The 23,745-nt window shown below is 43.4% G+C and overlaps 1 protein-coding gene across 1 annotated transcript in view; it reads left to right on the forward strand.

Annotated features, from left to right (window-relative positions):
• sema3h (sema domain, immunoglobulin domain (Ig), short basic domain, secreted, (semaphorin) 3H) overlaps positions 1 to 23,745 on the forward strand; it is a 174,887-nt gene that overhangs the window by 78,555 nt on the left and 72,587 nt on the right. The window contains exon 5 of the mRNA XM_068051455.1: positions 17,003 to 17,096. Coding sequence (XP_067907556.1) covers positions 17,003 to 17,096 — 94 coding nt within the window. The remainder of the gene's footprint in view (positions 1 to 17,002; positions 17,097 to 23,745) is intronic.

Here is a 23,745-nt window from a genome sequence, read left to right on the forward strand (position 1 = left end):
CTGATAAATATGTTCTCAGAACTAACTGCACCAATAATGTAGAAAACGTTGGTAAACAGACTGAGGGTCATATGTAAAAATGACAGCCTTTATATCACAATAATTTAAGGCTGGGAGCACAATGAAAATATATATCCCTGCTTCCACCCAAACATCCACCTCTTTTCAGTGTACTTTCAGAATGGAAAGGTCGCGTTAAGAATCTGCTGACAGCAGGCCAGGCCAAGGTGTTACTAATTCGTCCATTTTATACAGACACAAGGAGTGCAGGCTGAGCTCTCCTAAACAACAGAGATGTTGGCATGGGGTCTCGCTCATATAATTCTCCATTTGTAAGGAAGCTGCTATTGGCCTCCTTTCACCCCACGCATTCTCCTGCTGAAAACTGTGACATGCAGCAAATTTCTGTTAAGTAAAATGTTGTAGCATGTGTCGCACATGTGTCACTGGAACAAGGGTACTGTCACGTTGTATACGTCAGATAGAGTAATACTGTGTATTTCAGAGTACAATAAGACTGTCACAGAATAGAACACTATAGTTTGCATCACGTGGTGCAGCGTCTCAGTGCTGTGACTTGTGGTACACTTCTGACTCCTCCAGCTCCTTTGCCTTCTACACCGAAGAAGTCTTGTGAATTTGCACAAAATGCAAGGAACAGCAAACTCCAGGTTGTGTGTTTGAAGTTAATTAAAGCATTAAGCATTTCAGATAACACTGAAATAATCTGCTCGAGTTCTCCTTTCACTGTGTAATCTGTTCAAGTTTCCCATTTACTCTTTTGCATGATCTCAGCCCCATGCTGTGCTGCTGTCCTGTACTTTAGTCTGTACAGGGCAGCACTTAATCATTATTAGTACTCATTCTCTGGTACCTGTCATCTTTGTTTTCTGTTTTGTTGCAAAATTGCTGCTGTAGTCCACAAGGGGTTGATTACTGTAATCATTGTTGCTTGTCAGGTGTTCTACAATAGCACCTTTCAGAGTTCCCTGTCGTGGGGGGACATGGTTGTGTGTAAGTGGAAATTAAAATAGTTGTTAATTTCAGTTACAGTCCATAGTTACAGCCAATCAAAAAGATAGATTACCTGTTGCGATTTCTGGCTTGAAAGTTTCCAAGACCTCACGACCAAGATGGTAGCAAATCTGCTGACTTTTTGCCAATTCTTAGAATCATAGAAAATCCAATGCAGGAGAGGGCCATTCAGTCCATTGTGCCTGTGCTAGCTCTTTGAAAGAGCTAACCAGTTGGTACCACTCCCTCCTTTCCCCATAACTCTGCAAATGTTTCTTTTTCTAATATTAACCCAATTCTCTTTTGAAAGTTACTATTGAATCTACTTCCACTGCCCTTTCAGGCAGCGCATTCCAGATCACAACAACTCCCTGCATAAAAAAAATTCTCCTCTCTCCTCTTGTTTTTTAAAATGCTATTTCATTTTGAAAAGTTAAATAGGAACAGGAATAGGCCGTTCAGTCCCTCGAGCTGGTTCGGCCAATCACTGAGATCATGGCTATGAACTTTGTGCAGGGATGCGTTAGCACACGTGTAGGATGTCCGCCAGTTATAACCTGAGGAGCTGAGCCTCCCCACCCCCTCAATCCCATTGGAGCAAGGAACTGCTCGTCAATGCCTGTGGGTCCCAGCAACATAGAGCAGCAGCCCAGCCTTCTCAGATGCGGCGAACATTAATGGATTGGCAGGGAGGAGTTTGTGTGGGAAGGCCTTGAATGTTCCTGGTGCCCAGAGCCTAATTCTAACCCAAGAGTTCTTCATTCGGCTCTGGCAACATGGCCTTTACATAGTCTGACCTTCTGGAAGTCTCTATGTAACTGCTTTCCAAACAATGTTTGAAGGTAGTGAATTACTTCGAATTTACAGCACAGAAACAGGCTGTTTGTCCCAACAGGTCGATGCCCATGTTTATGATCTACAAAGACCTCTTCCCACCTTATTTCAGCTCAGCTATCAACATATCGCATTATGGAGTTCAGCTGGCACTGATGTGATCTGCTCACGTTTCACTGTTGCTATTCATGGCATCACCCCCTTGACTCATTGACTGCCTGCCAACACTCTGCTGTAAGTGTGCATGCGCTGGCGTCAAGCTAGGGCAGGACTGGCCTTGCCATGATGCATCTGTTGGTGGAATAGTCCATCTTAATGTCAGGACTCGCACATGACTACTTCAACAAAGAGCTGTCCCAGCAAAGAGGGGGGAGGGGAGAAAATTACCGAGAACAGATTTTTAAAAATTCAAGACACGTTCCCAGGGGAATCCCAGAAAGCGTGACACCGCTTTTTAATCAGACAGTGTATAATTCAAAACCTGAGGATGGCTGAAAATCCCTTCAACTTTGAACATGACGTTCTGGTTATGGGGTGACCAAGTGGTAATTTTGAGAACCAAAGTGAAATGCAAGGGCTGTCTGGCTGTGTGCATCATTTTCAGAGATAGGCACCAACATGTTGTTCCACGGACATTTGACAAAATATGCCCCGCCCTTCGCTCGCTCTCCCGCCCCCCTCACTCGCTCTCCCGCCCCCTTCGCTCGCTCGCCTCCCCCTTTCTCCCATCCCCCCTCCTGCCCCCCTTCCTCGCCCCTCCCTCACCCCCTCGCTCTCCCTCACCCCCTCTCTCTCTCTCCTGCCCTCACCCCCCCGCTAGGTTAATTTAAAACACCAGTTTAAAGGTTTGGAGCAACTCATTTAAAATTGCCACTCACCTCAAAATTTTTATAATACACACTGGTGTCAGTGTGCGGACACGTTGCCGACTCCTGATCATATTACAGTCTGGGTGTGTGTGTTTAGAGTGAGGTGGGCGTATGCACAGAGTACAGATGGGTGTGGTGGGGGGGGGAGGATGCTGATTGGCTACATGTGCTACAATCTCCTGGCATTGTACACACATACCCAGTGAGGTTTGTGCATGTGCAGGCTTTCCATTTGACGCAAACATGACTGCACCCATTTCAAACACTGGCACAGTATGTTTATTAACCAGCCTATCCTGTCTGGTTTTGGACTGGACAAAAAGTAGGCATCTTTAATTTACATTTAGTAACACAATCCAGTCCGATGTATTAACAATAAAAATCAGGAAACACTAAGCGCAAAGCTTAGTGAAAATCTAAGAACTCTCTTCCCCCTAAAAAGCTGTTGAGGCTGTGGCGTCAATTGAAACTTTCAAAACTGAGATTGGTAGATTTTGCTTGGCTAAGGGTATTAAGGGATATGGAACCAAAGCGGTTAAATAGAGTTGAGTTAGAGATATAATTGAGTGACAGAACAGGCTCGAGGGATTGATTGGCCTATGCCTGTCCCTATGTTCCTATAATACGTTGGACGCAGAATGTGTCTTTAATGTACAGCATGGCTAGACTGACGAGGATGTTAGGAGCCAGTAAAGATCAATCTGCTCCACTGTTTGACCAGGCTCAGTTCATATTTGGTTCTTTAGATATAAAACTGCACTTCGGCTTGTGGGAATGGTCTTGATAAGTTAATGACAAGTAGGTCATTTAATTTAACAAGAACTTGCTGTATCACTCTTGTAAGCTGCATCCACCCCCGACGAGTGATACAGCGTCAGGTTATATGTCTTGTGAATTGGCTTTTACCAACCCTGTCATGTTCGGTTTGCCAGAAACTCAAAACCACCTGTAGAGTCCATCGGAGCTGACAACTTGTCAACTGCTGGGAGGCTCTGGAATTCATTATGGATTAAACTGTCAACATGTTGGGAATATCATGAGTGGAAAGGCTGTGCTAGTGTTAGGGAGGTATTTCAGCTGCTGGCCACTTTGTCGAACTGATGTGTTTAGTTGCATTCAAAGCAGCTCATTGTGGATTCAGACTGGGAGGGGTGGGAGTGTTGGTGAGAGAATTAAAGTCAGTGTTGCGATTCCGAGCTCCCAGGTGGGTCTGGATCCATGATTTTAGTGCAGCCACTGTGCTAACCTAGGGCAGAGCCAAGGGAAGCAACAGTCTGCAATCCTACTGTCCCACCACCCAATGAGCGGGGGGAGGGGGCGATGAATGGCCTGGCTACCTCAACCCATAGTAGAGCCAGGGATGGAGGGAGATGGAGACAGCAAATAACCTAAACTGTCCAAAAGCACAATGGTGGGGGGTAAAAAAAGAAAAAGAGCTGTATTTATCTAATGCCTATCAGGATGTTCCAATGCATGCTACAGCCAATAAAATATTTTTGAAGTGTAGTCATTGCTGTAATATATGAAATGTGGCAGCCCATTTGCACAGAGCAAGCTCCACACACAATGTGTTAATGATCAGATAATCTGCTTCGTAATGTTGGTTCAGGGATAAGTATTGGTCAGGACACCAGGGGAACTCCCCTTCTCTTTGAAATAATCCCATAAGATATTGTATCTCCAGTTGAGCGAACAGACAGGGCCTCAATTTAAATTCTCTCCCAAAAGACAGCACCTTCGACAGAGCAGCACTCCCTCGGTACTGTACTGAAGTATCAGCCTGGATTTTGTGATCAAATCTGAGTTGGGACATGAACCTACAACCTTTGACTCAGAACTGAAAGTGCTACCACTGAGCCACAGCTGACATGGGGATGGTGAAGTGGGTGAATAACCTCTGCTATCCTGAGCAGCAGCAGAAGGGAAATAGTGATCCCAACTGTCCCAACATACGGTAGAGCTGAGGGGTGAGGGGGGCTGGAAGGGACACAGTGAATGACTTCACTGTCCCAACTCAGACCAGGGCCAAGGGGGTGTTAAGGGGAAAGCAGTGAATGAGTCCACTGACTCAATACAACACAGTAACAACAATGTTTATTTATATAGCGCCTTTGATGTATTAAACCAGCCAAAGGTGCTTCTCAGGTCCTATATTTGGCTCCCAGTCCAACAGCATCTCAGATTCAAAATTCTCAGATTCCTCCATGGCCTTTCTCCTTCCTCAAGTCCGACAACCCACTGAGAACTTTGCGTTAGTACAAATTTGATCTCTTTTACATCCCCCACTCCCTTTCCCCAGCATTGGCGGTTGTGCCTTCAGTTGCCTAGACCCTAAGCTCTTTCCAGATCCCTACCTCTCCCTCTTAAAACCTACCATTTTCACCCGGATTTTGGTCACCTGCCCTATTTTCTCCTCTGTGGTTTAGTGCCCAATTTTGTCTGAAAACGTTCCTGTGAAACACTTTGGGACATTTTACTATGTTGAAGAGATGGCAAGACTGTCCTATGAAGAGAGATTGGGAAACTGGGCCTGTATTCTCTCGCGTTTCGAAGAATGAAAGGTGATCTCATTCAAACCTACAAAATACTTAAAGGGATAGACCGGGTAGATGCAGGTAAGATGTTTCTCCTGGTTGGGGAGTCTAGAAACAGGGGATACAATTTCAAAATAAGGGGGAAGCCACTTAGGACAGAGATGAAGAGAAATTTCTTTACTCAGAAGATTGTGCATCTTTGGAATTCTCTACCCCAGAGAACTGTGGAAACTCAGTCATTGAGTATGTTTAAAGTAGAGATTGGCAGATTTCTAAATACCAGTAGTATAAAGGGATATGGGGAGAGTGTAGGGAAAAAGGCATTGAAGTGGATGATCAGCCATGATCGTATTGAATGGCAGAGCAGGCTCAATGGGTTGAATGACATACTCCTACTGCTACGTTCCTGTAAATGCAAATTGTTGTTATATGCTTGTGTTCACACTATTCACACTGTTGCGGTTTGCTGAATGTGCCTTTCCCGTCTGAAAGCAATCAGGTCAGTCTAACTCAGGCTTGTCTGCCTTGCCTGATCGATCAGCAGATGAGGTTGGATGTCACGTGTTCCATATTACTAATACAAGGCTGAAGTCATCGTATGGTTAGCTGAAGGAACATAAATTTCCCTTTAAACTGCAGAAATAAATCAATGCCTTCCTGTAGTTTACTCTCTGCAAGCCAACCTGGTTCCTATTGAGATTTGTTTTCATTTTCATCCAATTTTCTCTCCTCCTAAGAGGAGAAAAGGCTGAAGACTATGCAGCCTCACATTCCTTCATTTGAAGGAGGATATTACTATGTGGGATGGGATACAGTAGATTGTTGCCAAGGGGCTGATAAATAACTGTGTGTGTAATCTGATTGTGAACTCAAGTTCCACTCCAGATCTTGAGCATAAGGATCGAGGCTGACACTCCAGTGCAGTACTGAGAGAGTGCTGCACTGTCAGAGGTGCCATCTTTCAAATGAGACATTAAACCGAGGTCCTGTCTGCTTTGTCAAGTGGCCGTAAAAGATCCATGGCACTATTTTGAAGAAGAGCAGGGAAGTTTTCCCCAGTGTCCTGGTCAATCAGCATCATGAAAACAGATTTTCTGGTCATGGTCGCGTTACTGTTTGTGGGAGCTTGCTGTGCACAAATTGGCTGCTGTGTTTCCTACATTATAGCAGTGACTACACTTCAAAAATGACTTAATTGGCTGTAAAGTGCTTTGGGATATCCTGAGGTTATGAAAGGTGCTATAGAAATGCAAGTTTTTCTTTCTCCCTTTTCTTAATGTGCCGTACTGACTTTCCTGCAACCTGCACCCAACACACTTCAGCCAATGAACTACCTGCCCCCCAATATACTCCAGCTTGTGATGATAGTGTTTGGGACTTGATTGCATGAAATCACGTTGCTGCAATTTGCCTTTTATGGTAAACTGTATAAAATGCTTTCTTTATTGTAGTCAACCCCTTTCGAACAGTTCATCATGATTTTAAGTTGGAATTCCTGGCGTTCTGTTCAGTTCACTGAAGTAGAGCCACTGTCAGACTGTCCAAACGAAGCCCTGGAAAAGGTTGAGAATGATTTTTTTTAATTAAAGGAAGTTAATTTTTAAAGAGGCAATATTCAACGAGACTTGCTGTTTCATTCTACATGTCAGCAGAGCTGTCAATATTGGGAAGCTTTAAGGAATGACATTAAAGACCAGCAAGAGCAGCACAGATTGCAAACACATTCAAACGTGTGCAGATGCTCTCAAGAGCTATGTTTAAAAAAAAAACCTTTTTAAGTCAAAGTGAGTGATTAGAACCCCTAATGAATGACACAGCCTCTTTGCTTTTAGTTATTTGGGTAGATTACAACTGTACGGCCAAAACCTTTAGCAGTACAATTGGTTGTCAACTTCAGTCTGAAGAAACTATTATGTGACAGGAATATTCAAGTATCCAGAAACAGGTCTGTTCAAGGTTGGAGGAACTGTTAATGGAATTCCGTCTCCTTTTTCAATATAAATTAAGACCACAGGTGTTTCAAAGTGACAAATGGAGACACAGATGAGCTGAGGCAATTCAACAACTCGAATGTTATAGTTATATTCTCGACTACAACACGTGTGCAACTAAAGCTGTAAAAAGGATATTTGGTAATGCATTCTATTTCCCTCTTGGGGAAACAGACTGAAAAAGGGTTGTCCTAGGGCTGTGCAGAGATTCCATTAATAAGACGTTGATTCCATATGTATGTTTGAGACAAAAGATTAAGAAAGAATTTATTCGTATTATCCACAGCATCTGGTATGTTTAATTGGGCATGCAATTTATTTAATTTTAATATTACTTCAATATGGATTTAAATGGAAAGCACCTTATTTTATAATCCAACTCATTATATCATTAAATTCTGAAAACAATTTCACATAAGTACACATTTGTATAGAAATATTTAGTACTGTAGACTGAATTTCCTTTACACCTCATCATTCCATGTGTTTTCCGTTAGCACTTATAAAAGCTTATGCTCCCTGATGGCTCGCTGGGTGTAACAGCATCTCCCAGTGTGTGCAACTGAGCTTGCCAAAAAACATTTTAATCTCAGTTTAGAGATGAGTTAGTTGATGTCAGCTGGAAAGGGGCTATACAGTAGCTGTCAGTGCCCATGGGTTGGTGGAGGGAGGTGGGGGTTTAGAAACGAGAGAAGTGGAAATCAGCCAGAGATCCCACTGAGATTTTCACCTTTGCCCAAGTCTCTGACTAGTCAGGGAGGGGAGGCATAGCTCGACTTCTGTTATTCACTTTGCTGCTGTTGTAAACACACAAAGGAAACCTCAATAATGTTCGCAATATGGAACACAAAATTGGTGGAAATACTGGAACTTCCATTTTAGAAAGTTTATTGGCCCGGACTTTGCAGGGAAAATAATGGCGAATTTAATGGTGGACGCTGTCATTAGTGTCTAAATCGTCCGGCAGTTTGTGGTGAGGAAGGGGCACCCTATGAGCTGCAAATCACCACAAATTGCTGGATGATTTGTGCCACTGTGCCATTAGCCTTGCAAGAATAGGAGCTCACCATCAGCTTCCCAAGCCTTTCAAGAAATTGCTGCATTTACGCTGTTAAGACATAAACTGTTGCAGAAAATTAAGGCTGATACTTAATGAAGCAAAGGCCATTTTATTTATTTATTTAGAGATACAGCACTAAAACAGGCCCTTCGGCCCACTGAGTCTGTGCCAACCATCAACCACCCATTTATACTAATCCTATACTAATCCCATATTCCTACCACATCCCCACCTTCCCTACCTTCCCTATATTCCCCTACCTTCCCTATATTCCCCTACCACCTAGCTATACTAGGGGCAATTTTATAATGGCCAATTTACCTTTCAACCTGCAAGTCTTTGGCTGTGGGAGGAAACCGGAGCACCCGGCGAAAACCCACGCGGTCACAGGGAGAACTTGCAAACTCCGCACAGGCAGTAACCAGAATTGAACCCGGGTCGCTGGAGCTATGAGGCTGCGGTGCTAACCACTGCGCCACCCTTATCACTTAAAGATTATCCACATTGTGGGTAAAATAGTGTTATTGCAGATACTTTATTGAAAATCTAAGTTTGCTCAAGTTATTTGAATGAAAAGAATGAATATGAGTGTGAGTGTGAAAGTGTTTTCTATTTTCCCCACACTTTTTGTAAGGAAACGCATTTAAAAATGGTGTTTCATTTGTCTGAGGGTGGAGGTTATGAAAATGACTCTGTTTTGTTAAAAAAAAAATTAAAGAAAGTTATATTTAAGCTAAATAAATGTTGGATCCGTTTTTTAATCAAGAGAACAGTGAGGGAGCCAGAATGGCAACAGTGTTGCTGTTTGTCACTTGGATCAGGCTAGGCTTCAAACAGAATCCCTGGCAAACAGGGCAGAAAAGTGACCAGCACTCCTTTGATTGGATTTAATTTAATTTAATTAATTTAATGATGAGATTTATGTTCCTGCAATGCCACTCAAGCTCTTCAGCCCAGAAAGGGAACAATTGAAACTGTAGCTCTCATTCCTGCTGGTAGTAAATCATTCCTGGAGGTTCTTAAAATTTAAAATTTTATTTTTTCTTACTTTTTTCTGGCTTTTTCCTCTCTCTCTCTTAATCCAATCTTTCTTTACCTCTCTTCATTTCTTTATCTGTATCTAAATTGATTCTATTTCCATCTCCATCGTTCCTCTGTTTCTTTCTCAATCCATAAATCTCATTGGTTAAGGGGATACACTGTTAGTCTTATTGTTCTCAAAGGTTCCAGATGCCCCGTTGATCTTGTCATGCCATTAACAGCTTGCACCTCCAGCAACTTGCTGCACAAGAATTTTTTACGTTGCAGGGTGAAGCAAAAAGTCGAACTAACAGGGATGTCACGAGATGCCCCACTCTCCAGAAAATTCTGTACCGGTGCACGTGCCATTTACGTCACTTCTCCTAGGTTTCTGTGCATCGTCTGCAAAAGGCACGACAGACAGTCCGGAGGAAACCCAATGGGAATTCTACTTCTTAGACTTCTGCTTCATCCTTGACAGGTTTCAGCCCTAGGAGTGCCTGACCGCTATTCAGTGATCCCTGTTGTAAAATCTTTGTGTGGGTATAAGATGAGAAAAAGACAGGGTGGAGCCCTAGTGTGCTTTCCCCATGCCCTCTCCAATTGTAAAATAACCTGCCAACCCATTCTGTCCATGCTTACAGCTGACTTGGTGTGGGGGTGTACCAGAGGGTGGGAGTACCAGAGGGCGGGAGTACCAGAGGGCTGTAGGTCATACCCCGCCATGCAGCTGTGTCCTACCAGGAGCCATTGCTTTCAAGAAATGAAGGCTGAAAAATCTGAATATCATCTTCCAAAACTTCAAACTTTATGCCAGATTTGAGCTGTTGAGGTGATCAGAACAGCCAGACGGTGGATTGAGACCTTAGAGTGAAAGGATGTGGGCTGCAGCACCATACTATTCTGCACAAAACATTCCAGATCTCAGCCGAGCAGACCGCGACTCTCTGATGAAAGATGAGCAACTTTCACCAGAAGCAAATTAGGGAACCGTGTCAGATTCTGTGTCAGATCAGACAACCCGCACCTCTTCTAAGGAAATCCTAAAAGTAAGTTTCTTTTTAAAAGTGGGTGGTTTACTCACACTCCTTCTTACACCACATGTTCTCAGCCTTGAGTCATGCTGCCTTGTGAAGTTTAGCCAGAGACCACACTGAGAAGGAGCAGCGGCAGGGTGGCTGGGTAAGTTGGAGATGCCATTGCTTTTCCATTATCCAGCACATTTCCAGGCAGGCTGATCTAATTTCAGCCAGCCTGCACCCATCTACATTGTAAAACTTTGGGATCATAAAAGAAAAAGATTGTAGGGTTTTAATGAATGATTTGTAGAACACACAGTGGGTGCAGTGATTTCATCTCTCCTATTCCCTCAAGTAGGTGCAACAAAAGAAATAGGATATTAGTGACCTGATTTATCCAGGGATTAATGGGGCGCAGGATGAGGTTCATGAGTTAACAGCGTAGTGTTTCTTTAAACATTGAGCATGGCAGAATCCTCCCTTAACCCTCTCCTCATTCCAACTATTATTCAGTTTAGCTGGATTTGTGTGAAAACCAACTCAGTAGAGCAGATACATGGATCAAACCCCATAGGAAGGTTGTGTGCTAATGGATTTAAGCTATCACGAGAGAGAGCCACTTTTCTTAATTGTATTTGTTTTATATCTTTGGTGACTCTGATCAGAAACCAGTAAGCCTCCTCCTCATGACCCTGTGATGATCTTCAGGCAAGTCTGAGGGGCTGTTGGGACCTTTGTCAGCTGAAGCAGATATACTAAACTATCTATACTCTGGGCATTGTGGACACTTCTTCTAATGCTGAGTCACAGCTCAAAAGGCATTTCTGTGCTCATGAAAACCATTTCTGTAGCTCCTTCACCATTCACTCATGGTAATAATGGACACCTGCATAGGAGTTTCCCAAAAGGGCCTTCACAAACTCAGACATCAAGAGTTGCTGTTTCCTTCCAATTCTGTGTAGTCAGACTGGCTACATCAAGTATGTTGTCCAGGGACAATTATGTATCATACTAGAACACTTGCCTAATGTTTGTTGCCCTTGGTTTTTGGTTTACAAACACAAGATAAATCCACAAAATGTATCGTTCTGTAAAAACATATGTTTTAAAATGCCTCATCATTGTTTTACGTTCCCAAAATGAGTCATGCTGTACTACACAACCCATAATTGTAAATGAAGACTTACCATGCCAAGTTTTATTTGGAAAGCAAATTCTGTGAGGACTCATTTCCTCACAAGGGGGTGTGGGTGTTACCAGCGTTCCTGACCACAGTTTGGAGAAGAATACAACCAACCACTGCACAAAGGCTCATTTGCAACTGCATATCGAGCAAGGAGCAAACCCAACTTGATGGTGCATCAGTTTATCTCTCCTCGTATTGCTTTCTGCACAGTAATGAAGGCTGATTAATGGCAACAAACTCCAGCAATCTGTCCTGGAGATTTTTGCTAACTTCTGGTGCTGCATTTTTCTGAAAGTCTGAACTGTTGTCTAGACTTGTGCAATTCAGACACTCTGTAAAGAGGCAGAATTGAGTTCATCTGTTTACATTTACAAAATACCTTTGTAAGTCTTGCAAACTAATAAGAAAATATCCCCATTACTCTGCTCTCAAAAATTTGCCCATTTATATGAATTACAACAAGAAGTACACCACTTTATAATTGCCTCTGCTTTAGGCATTGAACAGCAGAAAATATAGCTCCAGGAATCTGAATTCACTGTGTTTGGTTCCCTCATTTGAATCTCGGACAGACATGAAAAAGATTGCTAACCTATGAATTTGTCCAAATCGCCCATACTTCAGCTAAGCATTCTGAAACTTGAACTGCCAACTCCTGGGAAAATCCACGGCATAGTGTGTTTTTCCATCACGTGTGTATGTGTCTGTGTGTGCTTGTGCATTATGTGTATGCATGTGCCTGTGTGTGTATAAGCGTATATGTGAGAATGTGACTGCTAACATTGCTGCTTCTCCAGGCAATGAATTCGAGGAGTGTTGATGTCATTGGTGGCTTGTGCTGCTCCCTAAAACTTTGTAAACATTTGTTTTAAATAAACTATTCTCAATTTTTGCGGGGAATTGAAGTCAAGTTTAAAATAAAAAATCACGCTTCTTAATCCCGTCTCAAATTCTGCAAAACTGCTTTGCTTTGTTTGGGACCAAAACTTGCCACCTGGTGATTTAAAAAAAAATAATAATAATTTAGAAATATAGCAACTTGGTTGGAAAATGCACCATGTAGGTTGGGACTAAGACATGCAGGTTAGCAACATGGGTGCTGCAAGCAGCTTAAGCAGTTACAGGTTGAGGAGGGGAAATAAAGCTAGAAATTACATGGAGTTACGTAAAATTTACAGCACAGAAACAGGCCATTCGGCCCAACTGGTCTATGCCAGCGTTTATGTTCCACACGAGCCTCTTCCCAACCTACTTCATCTAACCCTATCAGCATACCATTCTGCACCCAATGGCTATAGATCAGACTGTTCTGGTAATGTTTGTGTATTGATATAGTTGAGTTTGATGCTCACTCAAATATCCAGCTGACACTCATTGCCTAGGCTCACGTGTAAGGATGAGGTACAAATGGCCACTGAGGAATTGCATTCCAAATGTGAGCCATTGCTTACAGGAGACGATGGCAGGAAATCGTGTTGGAGGGAATTTAACTAAGGGAGAGAAAAGAAATTTGTTTTACTTACCCCCTGTGAATTTGAGAAGAAGGCCATTGTAAGATATTATCCTGGGGAATTCTTTTTCAAATAAGCATTTACAGAGGAAAACATTAAATCTTGTCAACCAGAAAAGGCAGCTGTTGGGGTGTACTGTATAATGTCACACCAGCAGCTAGTTGTTGCTGCTGGGTCAAAGTTCAAGCCGGCTGCCATTTTGGCAATGGATGAGCAATCCTAGGTGATAGCGTCATTCACAGTTGGTTGCCCTGCTGCACTGACATTACACACAGCAAACACGCTTTCACAATCCCCCAAGGCAGGGCACTAAGGCCAATAACATACATGCAGTTCAATTCCATTTGATGTCACATTGACTCTTTACCCATCTGGCACAGTAAAACTGCAAAAAATGTTGTCTATTTAATGAGAGAGCCGACCGTTAACACATTGTACAGCAGTTCTAAGTGTCTTTCAGGGCCACACAAAAGCTGCACCAATGACCGCCAACAAATTGCATTTCACAGGACAGTAATCAAGACAAAAAAAATGACACTGAGCCACTTAAGGAGATATTAGATTAGATGACCAATAGCTTAGTCAAAGAGGTATGTTTCAAGAAGCATCCTAAAGGCGGAGAGAGAGAGCTGGAGAGGTTTAATGAGGGAATTCCAGAGCTTGGGATCTAGGCTACTGAAGACGTGGTGGGGGAAAGGAAACTGGGATGTCCAAGAGGCTGAAATTGAAGGAACACAGAGATTTTGAATCTTTAACATCTGTCTCAGCTGCAGGACAGTATCCCCTTCTTGCGAAAAGAAGAAATGTTTGCTGGAACTGGGAAGGAGCAGATAAGAGAAAGGGTCCTAAAAAGGAGCTCTCTTAGTTGCAGTGTTCCTATTTTAACCCTTACACTGCCAGGCACTCTAAACACTTGCTTTCCCGAAGCAGCCACAGCAATTATCAATAGATAGAAATTTCAATTGGCAAAATCCATGCACTAACCCTTAATGGGCTTGTGCTACAGTCCTGTGTACGCTATTTTTACACTGGCATTGCAGTCCTTTGGAGGGGTCTCAAATTCCCACTATGGTCCCAGTGTACACAACGCTCTGTGAAAATGTTCCCCCCAGAACAACAGAATTGTTTACTGAGAGGCTCTCCCTTTTGAGTGTAGGCAATCTTGTAATGCAGCAGCCAATTTGGGTACAGCAATGAGATAAATGACACGATAATCTGTGATGGGATGGTTGAGGAAGAAAGGTTGGCCAGGACACTGGGAGATCGCACATTCTCTTCTTTAACTAGTGCCACAGGATCTTGTACACCCAACTGAGGGGGCAGTTGCAGCCTTGGTTTAATGTCTTATGCCAGCACAACACTCTCAGTATTGCACTGACGTGCCAGCATAGATTAAGTCTTTGGAGTAGTTATTGGACCCACGACGTATTGACTTAGAAGAAGAGTGCCAGCACTAAGCTGTGGCTGGCATTTTAGGGTGGACGCTGAAGGGGTTAGATTGTGTGACTGAATTTTTTCCCCTTGTGGAGGTTGAGCTGTTGTCTTTACACCAGCATTGGTGGCCACACCATCAGCTGTCTAGGTCCTAAGCTCTGGAATTCCCTCCCTAAACTTTTCCATCTCTCGATTTCTCTCCCCTGCTTTAAGACTGTCTTAAAATCTACCTCATTGACCAAGCTTTTGGTCACCTGTCCCCTTTCCTGTATTACAACAGTGATTACACTTCAGAAACAAAGTAATTCATTGGTTATAAAGCACTTTGAGACATCTGGCTGTTGTGAAAGGCGCTATATAAATGCAAGTCTTTTTTTATTTTTCTTATATGGCTCTTTGTCAGATTTTATTTTGATACTGCTCCCATAAAATGCCTTGGGACTAAAGCCTGGCTACCTGACCCAAACTCGACTATATGTGTCGGGTTCGGGTCCGGTCAGGTCTATATTCGGTGTCCAGCATTCGGGCTTGGGTTGGGTTCGGGTTGGTTGTGGTCAGGCTTTGTTTTATATTGTTTTCTTTTTAATCTACGTTTTGACACGTTTTTATTTTTCTGTATTAATAACACAGTGTTGGTGTTGGATATTTTCGGGTCGGGTCAGGCATGAAAAAAAATTGAAGGACTCGATCCGGGTCGGGTTCAAGTTGGCTGTGGTCAGGTTGGGTCTGGGTCGGGTTTGACTTTTATACCCGAACCAGGCTTTTCTTGGGACATTTTACTCTGTTAAAGGGGCTATATAAATGCGAGTTGTTGTAGTTGTAGTCTGCAGTGTGTGAGAGAGGTGTGTGGTATCGCTACCCTCCCATATATTACAGTGCAACATGATGCTTGCATTGTGGCACTGTGGAGAGTGGCAGGGCTACCGTTAATGGTGCCAGCAACAGAACCTCGTTTGATGGTAAAGGGACATTACCGCTGAGCATCCCCCACTCACCGTTGGTGCTGAATTGCTGTGAAATTCGTGACATTACACCTTCCACCTTGAACCACCTGCTAGGAGGTGTCAGAGTTAGATCAGTTAATTCAAGCAGAGATTCCTCTGCGCTCTCTGGGGTAATGATTGCCTTGATTATGCATCTCCACTGCACTCCCACTCCACTCCCTCTGATACAGTGACTCAGTGGGCAGCTGCGTGAAAAGCTCTCCTCCCCACTGTATTCCCAGGGTGTCAGCCCTGGCACCAGTGGTAGCCTCTGTGTCAGGGTTCAAGTCCCATTCCAGAGACTTGATCACAAAATCTATGCTGATCCTCCACTACAGTTCTGAGGGAGTGTTGCAATCGATGAGAGTTTAAGTTGAGGCCTCGTTTGCCCTCCCTGGTGGATGTAAAGAATACCATGACATTACTCAAAGCAGGGAAGATCTCTTGGTGTCTTAGTCAATATTTATTCCTTAACCAACACCAATAAAACTGATTAGCTGCTCATTTATCATATTGCTGTTCATGGGATCTTGCAGTGTGCAACTTGGCTGCTGCATATCCTACACCATAACAGTGACTACACTTCAAAAGTACTTCATTGGCTGTAAAGTGCTTCAGGATATCCTGAGGTCGTGTTCAATAGTCCCATCACTCTTGCGTACTAGAATGCACTGCATTATCATGGTATGGTGAGAAGTGTGGCAGTATTATGTTTGCAGATGTAGACAATTAGTTGGGGCTTGTTATTTGTAAGACACGAGTAGTGTTGTGCTATTTAGAGCAGCAGGAGAGGAAGGTATTCAATGGGGCAGGTGACACATGAACACCGCTGCGGTTTTAGTGTTTGCCTCCTTGATGTGAAAAATAACTTGGGAAAACAATGATGTTTTGAATCAGCCAGCATTTGGATATTCCCAAACTGGCTCTGCTGAGCTTCAGTCTTCCTGGATTACATGGCCAAACAAACGCTTGTGTTTTTTGGGGGTCCAGCAGCAATGTGCAAACAGGGAAATGCCTATAGGCGCTGATCAGTGTGGCTTTTGCATCGAACCCCAAGTTTAAGAAAATGTTCAGAGCGGGATCTGTGATATGAGAGAGTGGGACAGATCAAACCAGTTTGAACACATGGGACTTCTTTATTTTTGAGGTGAGGTAAGTCAAAATAGGTCACATTTTTTTCCGATAATCGGTCTCAGAGAGGCCTGTAACACACTAATATAAATGGGTTTGTGATCGCAGGTTACAAATCTTAATCTGTGCTAGTCTCAGACTAATGCTGGATGTACTTGTACCAAATTCCACTTGTGCGCTACTTTAACACACACATTAATCTGTGCCTGCGGTGAAATAGCGGAGAAAGGGATTTGGTTCAAGTATGTTAAATGTACATGCAAGAAGTGCACCAACTTCTATCCTCACATGATACGAGTTTTGTGATGGTGGATGGTTGCTTTATGTTATCTTTAGGTATATAATATTGTGGCTGACTCTTTATTCACTGTTTCTGCCCTCCCTCCTTCTCCCCACCCCCACCCACATCCCTGCAGGCTGAGCAGTTAGTGCTACACCATGAACAGACAGAGTGTGGCAAAGGGAAGTGTCCTTACGACCCTCGTCAGCGGATGGCTTCAGCTATGATCGGTGAGTAAGTATGGGTGAGGATGACCCTGCGGTTCCAACGTGAGTGTGCTTGCTGGGGTGGGAAGTGTGTGGGACTGTGTGCCATTTCAGGAATGTTTATATTGGCAGAGTCTGCAGTCTGAGAGGGTGGAAATCTGTTAAAATCGTAATGCTGTAGTAATACTTAGTTCTTCTCGCAAGTGCCCACCTTGTCCTTGTAAAAACCATACTAGTATTTTTGTGGAAATAATAGGCTGTATAGAATTCATGACAAGTGAAAGTTGACAGCTGGAAGTGGGCACTGCCCCTATGTGCAATTCATGTCGTCATCTGGGAATGTTGGGCCGTCCAGAACTAACATTTGCGGACATGCCTTGAGTCTCCGGCGTAGACTGAGTGATTGTTCTGGAAAATTCCTCAACAGAAGTACAGACACATATAGAGTGGAACAAGGTTACAAGTCATAGCACCCTGGCCATACAGACTGAAATCTCCCCAGTTCACTCATTGACAGATTAGGTGTAACGTAACGATCCTTCTACATCATCTGAATAATTTGCTTTGATGTTAACCTCAGGGCATTATGTGATATTTTCCATTCCCTATGCTGCATAACACTGCAGAGGCTCCAAGTGACGTTACCCATTCATCACCAATGTATTTACAGTTCTGTGCTTTGGCCTCGTGACCTGGAGGGAACAGATTTGAGATTGTCTAAGTACACAGGATTCTTAGCTTAGAATTTGAATCTAGATTCCAGAATGGAAAGGACAGTGTCCAACTCCGTGCATTTGGTTGAACTTGAACTGGGTCCCAGATCTTAAACAATAACCCTCGAATTCTTAAAATCCATAAAAAAAAAAGGTCTGTCATATCTAAACTGTAGCTTATTCAATGGATGGTATTTAGCAAGTTCTGGAGCTGACATCAATAGTATAAAAGCCTGAAAAAATAACTATTTGGCAGATTAGTGGCTGTAGTTGACTATTGCCAGCTAGAATAGTCAGGGTGTGTCCTCTCCACCTAACTCGACACTTCCGTTCTCCACTCATACCTTCTGTAATGGCTTTACCTTTTGGTCGGTCTGTGAAACTGGTTATCTAATTGCATAATCTAGGCTTGGGTGCCTAGTGATAATGTCCATATCAAGGAGCCTTTGGAGCCTCTTCTCCCTCTCCTCCTGCGCCCTGCCTCTCCTCCCGCTCCGCCTGCGCCCTGCCTCTCCTCCTGCGCCCTGCCTCTCCTCCCGCTCCTCCTGCGCCCTGCCTCTCCTCCTGCGCCCTGCCTCTCCTCCCGCTCCGCCTGCGCCCTGCCTCTTCGTCTGCGTTCTGCCTCTCCGCCTGCACCCTCCAGCTCCATCTGCATTCCCTATCCCTATATTCCTACTGGTCACTGGCCCAATTTGTGTTAGAGGGATTCTAAATGAATTCCCATCTCTTGCATATCCCTTACAAGCAGGAACAAGGGATAACTGAGAGGCGTCAGTAAGTGTATAGATCTCTGCCTTTACAATCTTTCTGGAGAGTGAGGCAAATCAGATGAGTACGATTCTCTGTGAAATTGCATTATTATCCGTGATTTCTAACTATGAGTTTACGAGGCTCAGCTGTGACTCCATAGCATGGTACTTTTGACTTTAAGTCAAAGAAAATCTCAAAAGTTATTTTGGAATCATTTGATTCTTTCAGGATAACAGGTGTGTATGCCAGCACTTCCAGGTGTCTTGGCAGATGGGCTGGAGTCATCGGATCCATGGATCGTAGCTGCACAGGCCCTCTTAAACCAGCAGCAAGAAGTTTATATATAAGAGAGCACATCTCCTTCTGCTCATTTGCTTATAAGCACTGCAAAACGGATCTTAGGAAATCTCCACAGCAGGAACCTTGTCTTTGAGTAGGTCCCACTCTATCCCACGATCATTACAAATGGAAAGAAAGACTTGCATTTCTGTAAGACTTTTTGCGACCCTAGTATGTCCCGAAGCACTTTAGTTGGTGAAATACTTTTGAAATGCAGCTGCTGTTGTAATGTGGGAAGTGTAAACAGTAAGCTCCCAGAAACCAGATTATTTGTTTTAGTGATGGTAGTTAAGGGACAAATATTATCTAATACATTAAGTAATTAGTTCTAAGTAAAGCACATTCAGGTATTTCTGAGCAGTGTGACAAGATGCTGTATAAATCTAAGCTTTCGCCATTTGAAAAGCATTATTATGCATGCTAGGTTTTGGTAACAATTGACATGTTCTTCAAGTTGAATAACAGCACTGGTGGAGAATGGAGCACTTTTCCCATCTTACATCTGCTCCAAGTATCAGAGTCAGGCACATCTGGGGCCATAATTGTTTTGTTATTCTTTCATGGGATATGAGCATCGCTGGCAAGGCCAGCATTTATTGCCCATCCCTAATTGTCTCTGACAACTGAGTGGTTTGCTCGGCCATTTCAGAGGGCAGTTAAGAGTTACCACTTTGCTGTGGGTCTGGAGTCACATGTAGACCAGACCAGGTAAGGACGGCAGATTTCCTTTCCGAAGTGAACCCGATGGATTTTTACCACAATCGATGATAGTTTAACGGCACCATTACTGAGACTAGCTTTCAATTGCAGATTGAAGTTGAATATATTTTTTAAAAAATTGAATTTAAGTTCTCCTTGCTACCATGATGGGATTTGAACCCTCATCTCCAGGACATTAGCCTGGGCCTCTAGATTACTAGCTCAGTGACATTACCACTACATTACCTCTGTGACATGAGTTAAATGCAGCATAAACTGCCCTCCGCTGTGCCCAATGAAATGCCTTAGCACCAAACTTATTGCTCCAGTCAGAAATTTATATAGATTTGCAGAGTATAAATGTATTTAAAGGGAGACTAGACAAGCAAATGAGGGAGAAGGGAATAGAGTGTTATGATAGATTTAGATGAGGTACGATGGGAGGAGGCTTGAGTGGAGCATAAATGCTGGCGTGGACTGGTTGAGCCGAATGGCCTGTTCCTGTGCCATATATCCTATGTAATCCTATATAATGTCTATTTCCTACTCCAGCCTCTCTCTACTCTTTGAATTAAGTTACTAATTTACCATGAACTTGTGTGAAATATTGAAGCTACCAGCTGCTGATTGCTCTTTTATCAAAATGTTCCTGAGTATCTTTAAATATCCTGCTCCCACCATTGGCGGTCTTGCCTTCAGCTGCCTGGACCCTAAGCTCGGAAATTCCATCCCTAAGCCTCTCCGTCTCTCTACTTATTGCTCCTCATTTAAAACACTCCTTAAAACCTACTTCTTTGACCAAGTTTTTGGTCATCTGTCCGAATATCTTTTTATGTGGCTCAGTGTCAAATTTTGGCTGATTATGCTCCTCTAAAGCACCCTGGGATCTTTAATTACCCTAAAGCTGCTATATAAATGCAAGATGTTTCGTACTTTCAGAAACTGTGTTAAGTATGGAGGTATTCTAATTGTGGCGCTATCCTGTGTATTAAGCACATAGCTAGTAAACATTCGCTGATAATTTATAGAATTTGCAGCTCCTTCTCCTGAATTGTAATGCCAACCTTGGCAGGCTGGCAAAGCAAATCTGAAGAATGAGTCAGGATTCAAATGTGATACTCTGGGTATAGCAGGATCATGTTACATCAAACACTGTTAGTAAGGCGAAAGCCTTCTTGGCACTCCTATTTTCTCGCTGCTTGCATGATTCCAAGAGTCGCATTTGCAGTCACAGACAGAAGCACAAGCATCACTTCAAACTCTGTGTGAGACACCACCACTGACGGGAACTTGCATGATGGGACTCAACGAAATGCACACACTGCCTTTTCATACCCTTGTGATGCCTTAGCATGAACTGGGCTGAGACTGCTCCATTCACCAGAAGGAGTGAGAGCGAGTGAGCGTGAGAGAGAGAGTGTGCGAGAGAGTGTGTGTGTGAGAGTGTGAGTGACTATAACACCAGTCTGCTGCGATGGCTTCAGTCCCAGATGTGAAGAGACAGCATGCTAACTCATTGCATCATGCAATTCCTGGAGCAAACTTGAGGAATAAATCAACTCCTGCCCTCCATAAATGTTGATGTGAGCGCCAAGGGGAAGGCAGCAGCTTAATCTTTCTTGTAGGATCGCTAGCTAGAATAAGTTTGCTGGAGGCACATTGCCAGGTGTCCTGTAACATTGGAACACACACACACAGCATGGCTTCATCCTTGCTAATAGACTACTGAATTCTGCATCCTCTTGATGTCTGTGTGAAGGACAGATAAAGATCCAGCATAGTGATGGAACAGCTGCTGGGTGATAATCAACACTCTGAATTCTAGGCTGTCCAGTGGGCGACACATAAAGAGAAAAAAATCAGTCTCAATCTGTTTCTTCCTTGTCACACTGCACAAAGCCAGCCATTTCCCATGGATCTCCAATTCTAGTCCCCCATCATAAAGTATTGTGATTTATTGTGAGGGCTGGCGTGGAAGGACAGATTGCTGAAACCCAAACAGCTGTCCTACCAGCTGTCATTCATGGAGCTGTTTGGCTGCAGCCTACAGCTCCATGATTTACTGTGCAAATATGTATTGCTGAGAGTCATACAGCATTGGAATACTGGAAATATCAAACTGCCGGGCCCCCAGTGTCACACGATATCAGAATTATGAAGCTGTTGAAGTGCATGGCATCCTTACATGTCACAGGGCTCAACAGTTTTGAAGTTCACTAAGAGCAGACTGGATTATGTCAGAAATCTCATAAAAAATGTGCTAACACATTAATCCAGGGTTAGATTAATGCACAAATAATCTGGACAAGAGGGTGAGGCACAAAGGAGAGATCCCTGAATAGACCAAGGAATATTGCAACAACAATAACAATTTGTATTTATATAGCATCTTTAACGTAATAAAATGTCCCAAGGTGTTTTGAAGGAGCATTACCAGACATTTATTTTGGTAGAAAGAACACAGAGACAATATAAAATAAAGGGTACAATTCTAAAGGGGGTGCAGGAGCAGAGGGACCTGGGTGTATATGTGCATAAATTATTGAAGGTGGCAGGACAGTTTGAGAGCGTGGTTCATAAAGCATACTGCATCCTAGGCTTTATCAATAGGGCATAGAGTACAAAAGCAAGGATGTTATGTTAAGCTTATAAAAAACACTCATCTGGAGTATTGCATCCAGTTCTGGGCACCACACTTTAGGAAGGATGTGAAAGTGTTAGAGTAGATGCAGAAAAGATTCACGAGAATCGTTCCACGGATGAGAAACTTCAGCTATGTAGATCGATTGGAGAAGTTGGGACTGTTTTCCTTGAAGTGAAAGTTGAGAGGAAATTTGATAGAGGTGTTCAAAATCATGAGGGGTCTGGACAGAGTAGATAGGGAAAAACTGTTCCCATTGGTGGAAGGATTGAGAACCAGAGAGCACAGATTTCGGGTAATTGGCAAGAGAAGAAATGGCGACATGAGGAAAATCATTTTCATGCAGTGAGTGGTTAAGATCTGGAATGCATTGCATGAGAGTGTGGTGGAGGCAGGTTCGATCAAGGCATTCAAAACAGAATTGGTTTGCTATCTGAAAAGGAAGATTGTGCAGGGCTACAGGGAGAAGGCTGGGGAGCGGCACTAGGTGAATTGCTCCTTCAGAGAGCCAGTACAGACACGACAGGCTGAATGGCCGTCTCCTGTGCTGTAACCATTCTCTAATTCTAATTTGACACTGAACCATGTAAAGAGATATTAGGAAAGATGACCAATGAGATATGGTAGCATTGCAGTTATGCTACTGGACTAGTAATCCAGATAGTTGGACTAATGATCCAGAGCCATGAGTTCAAATCCCACCATGGAAGCTGGGGAATTTAAATTCAATTAATTAAATAAATCTGGAATGCAAAAGCTCCTATCAATAATGATGACCATGAAACCAAGTATAAACTGATTTGGTTCACTAATGTCCTTCAGGGAAGGGTCTGGCCTATATGTGACTCCAGACCCACAGAAATGTGGTTTAATCTTATCCCCCCTTTGAAATGGCCTAGCAAGCCACTCAGTTGTATCAAACCACTGCAACAAACATAAGAATAAAACTGGGTGGACCACCTGCCATCGACCTTGACATCGGATTTGGTCATGACAAAGGTACGCCCAGCCCAGTCAACCCTGCAAAGTTCTCTTCACTAACATCTGCGGGCTTTGTGCCAAAATTGGAAGAGCTGTCCTACAGACTGGTCAAGCAACAGCCTGACATAGTCATACTAACAGAATCCTACCTTACAGCCAATGTACCAGACTCTTCCATCACCATCCCTGGGTATGTCTTGTCCCACTGGCAGGACAAACCCACCAGAGGTGGCGGCACAGTGGTATACTGTTGGGAGGGAGTGGCTCTGGGACTTCTCAACATTGACTCAGGACCTCATGAAATCTCATGGATATGAGGTCATACATGGGCAAGGAAACCACCTGCTCCCCTCCCTCAGCTGCTGAATTAGTACTCATCCATGTTGAACATCAAATGGAAGAAGCACTGAGGGTAGCAAAGGCATAGAATGTACTCTGGGTGGGGGACTTCAATATCCATCACCAAGAGTGACTCGGTAGCACCACTACTGAACGAGCTGGCAGAGTCCCGAAGGACCTATCTGCCAGACTGGGCCTGCAGCAAGTGGTG

This window comes from Heterodontus francisci, chromosome 19 (assembly GCF_036365525.1).
Source record: "Heterodontus francisci isolate sHetFra1 chromosome 19, sHetFra1.hap1, whole genome shotgun sequence".
NCBI classification, from domain to species: domain Eukaryota; kingdom Metazoa; phylum Chordata; class Chondrichthyes; order Heterodontiformes; family Heterodontidae; genus Heterodontus; species Heterodontus francisci.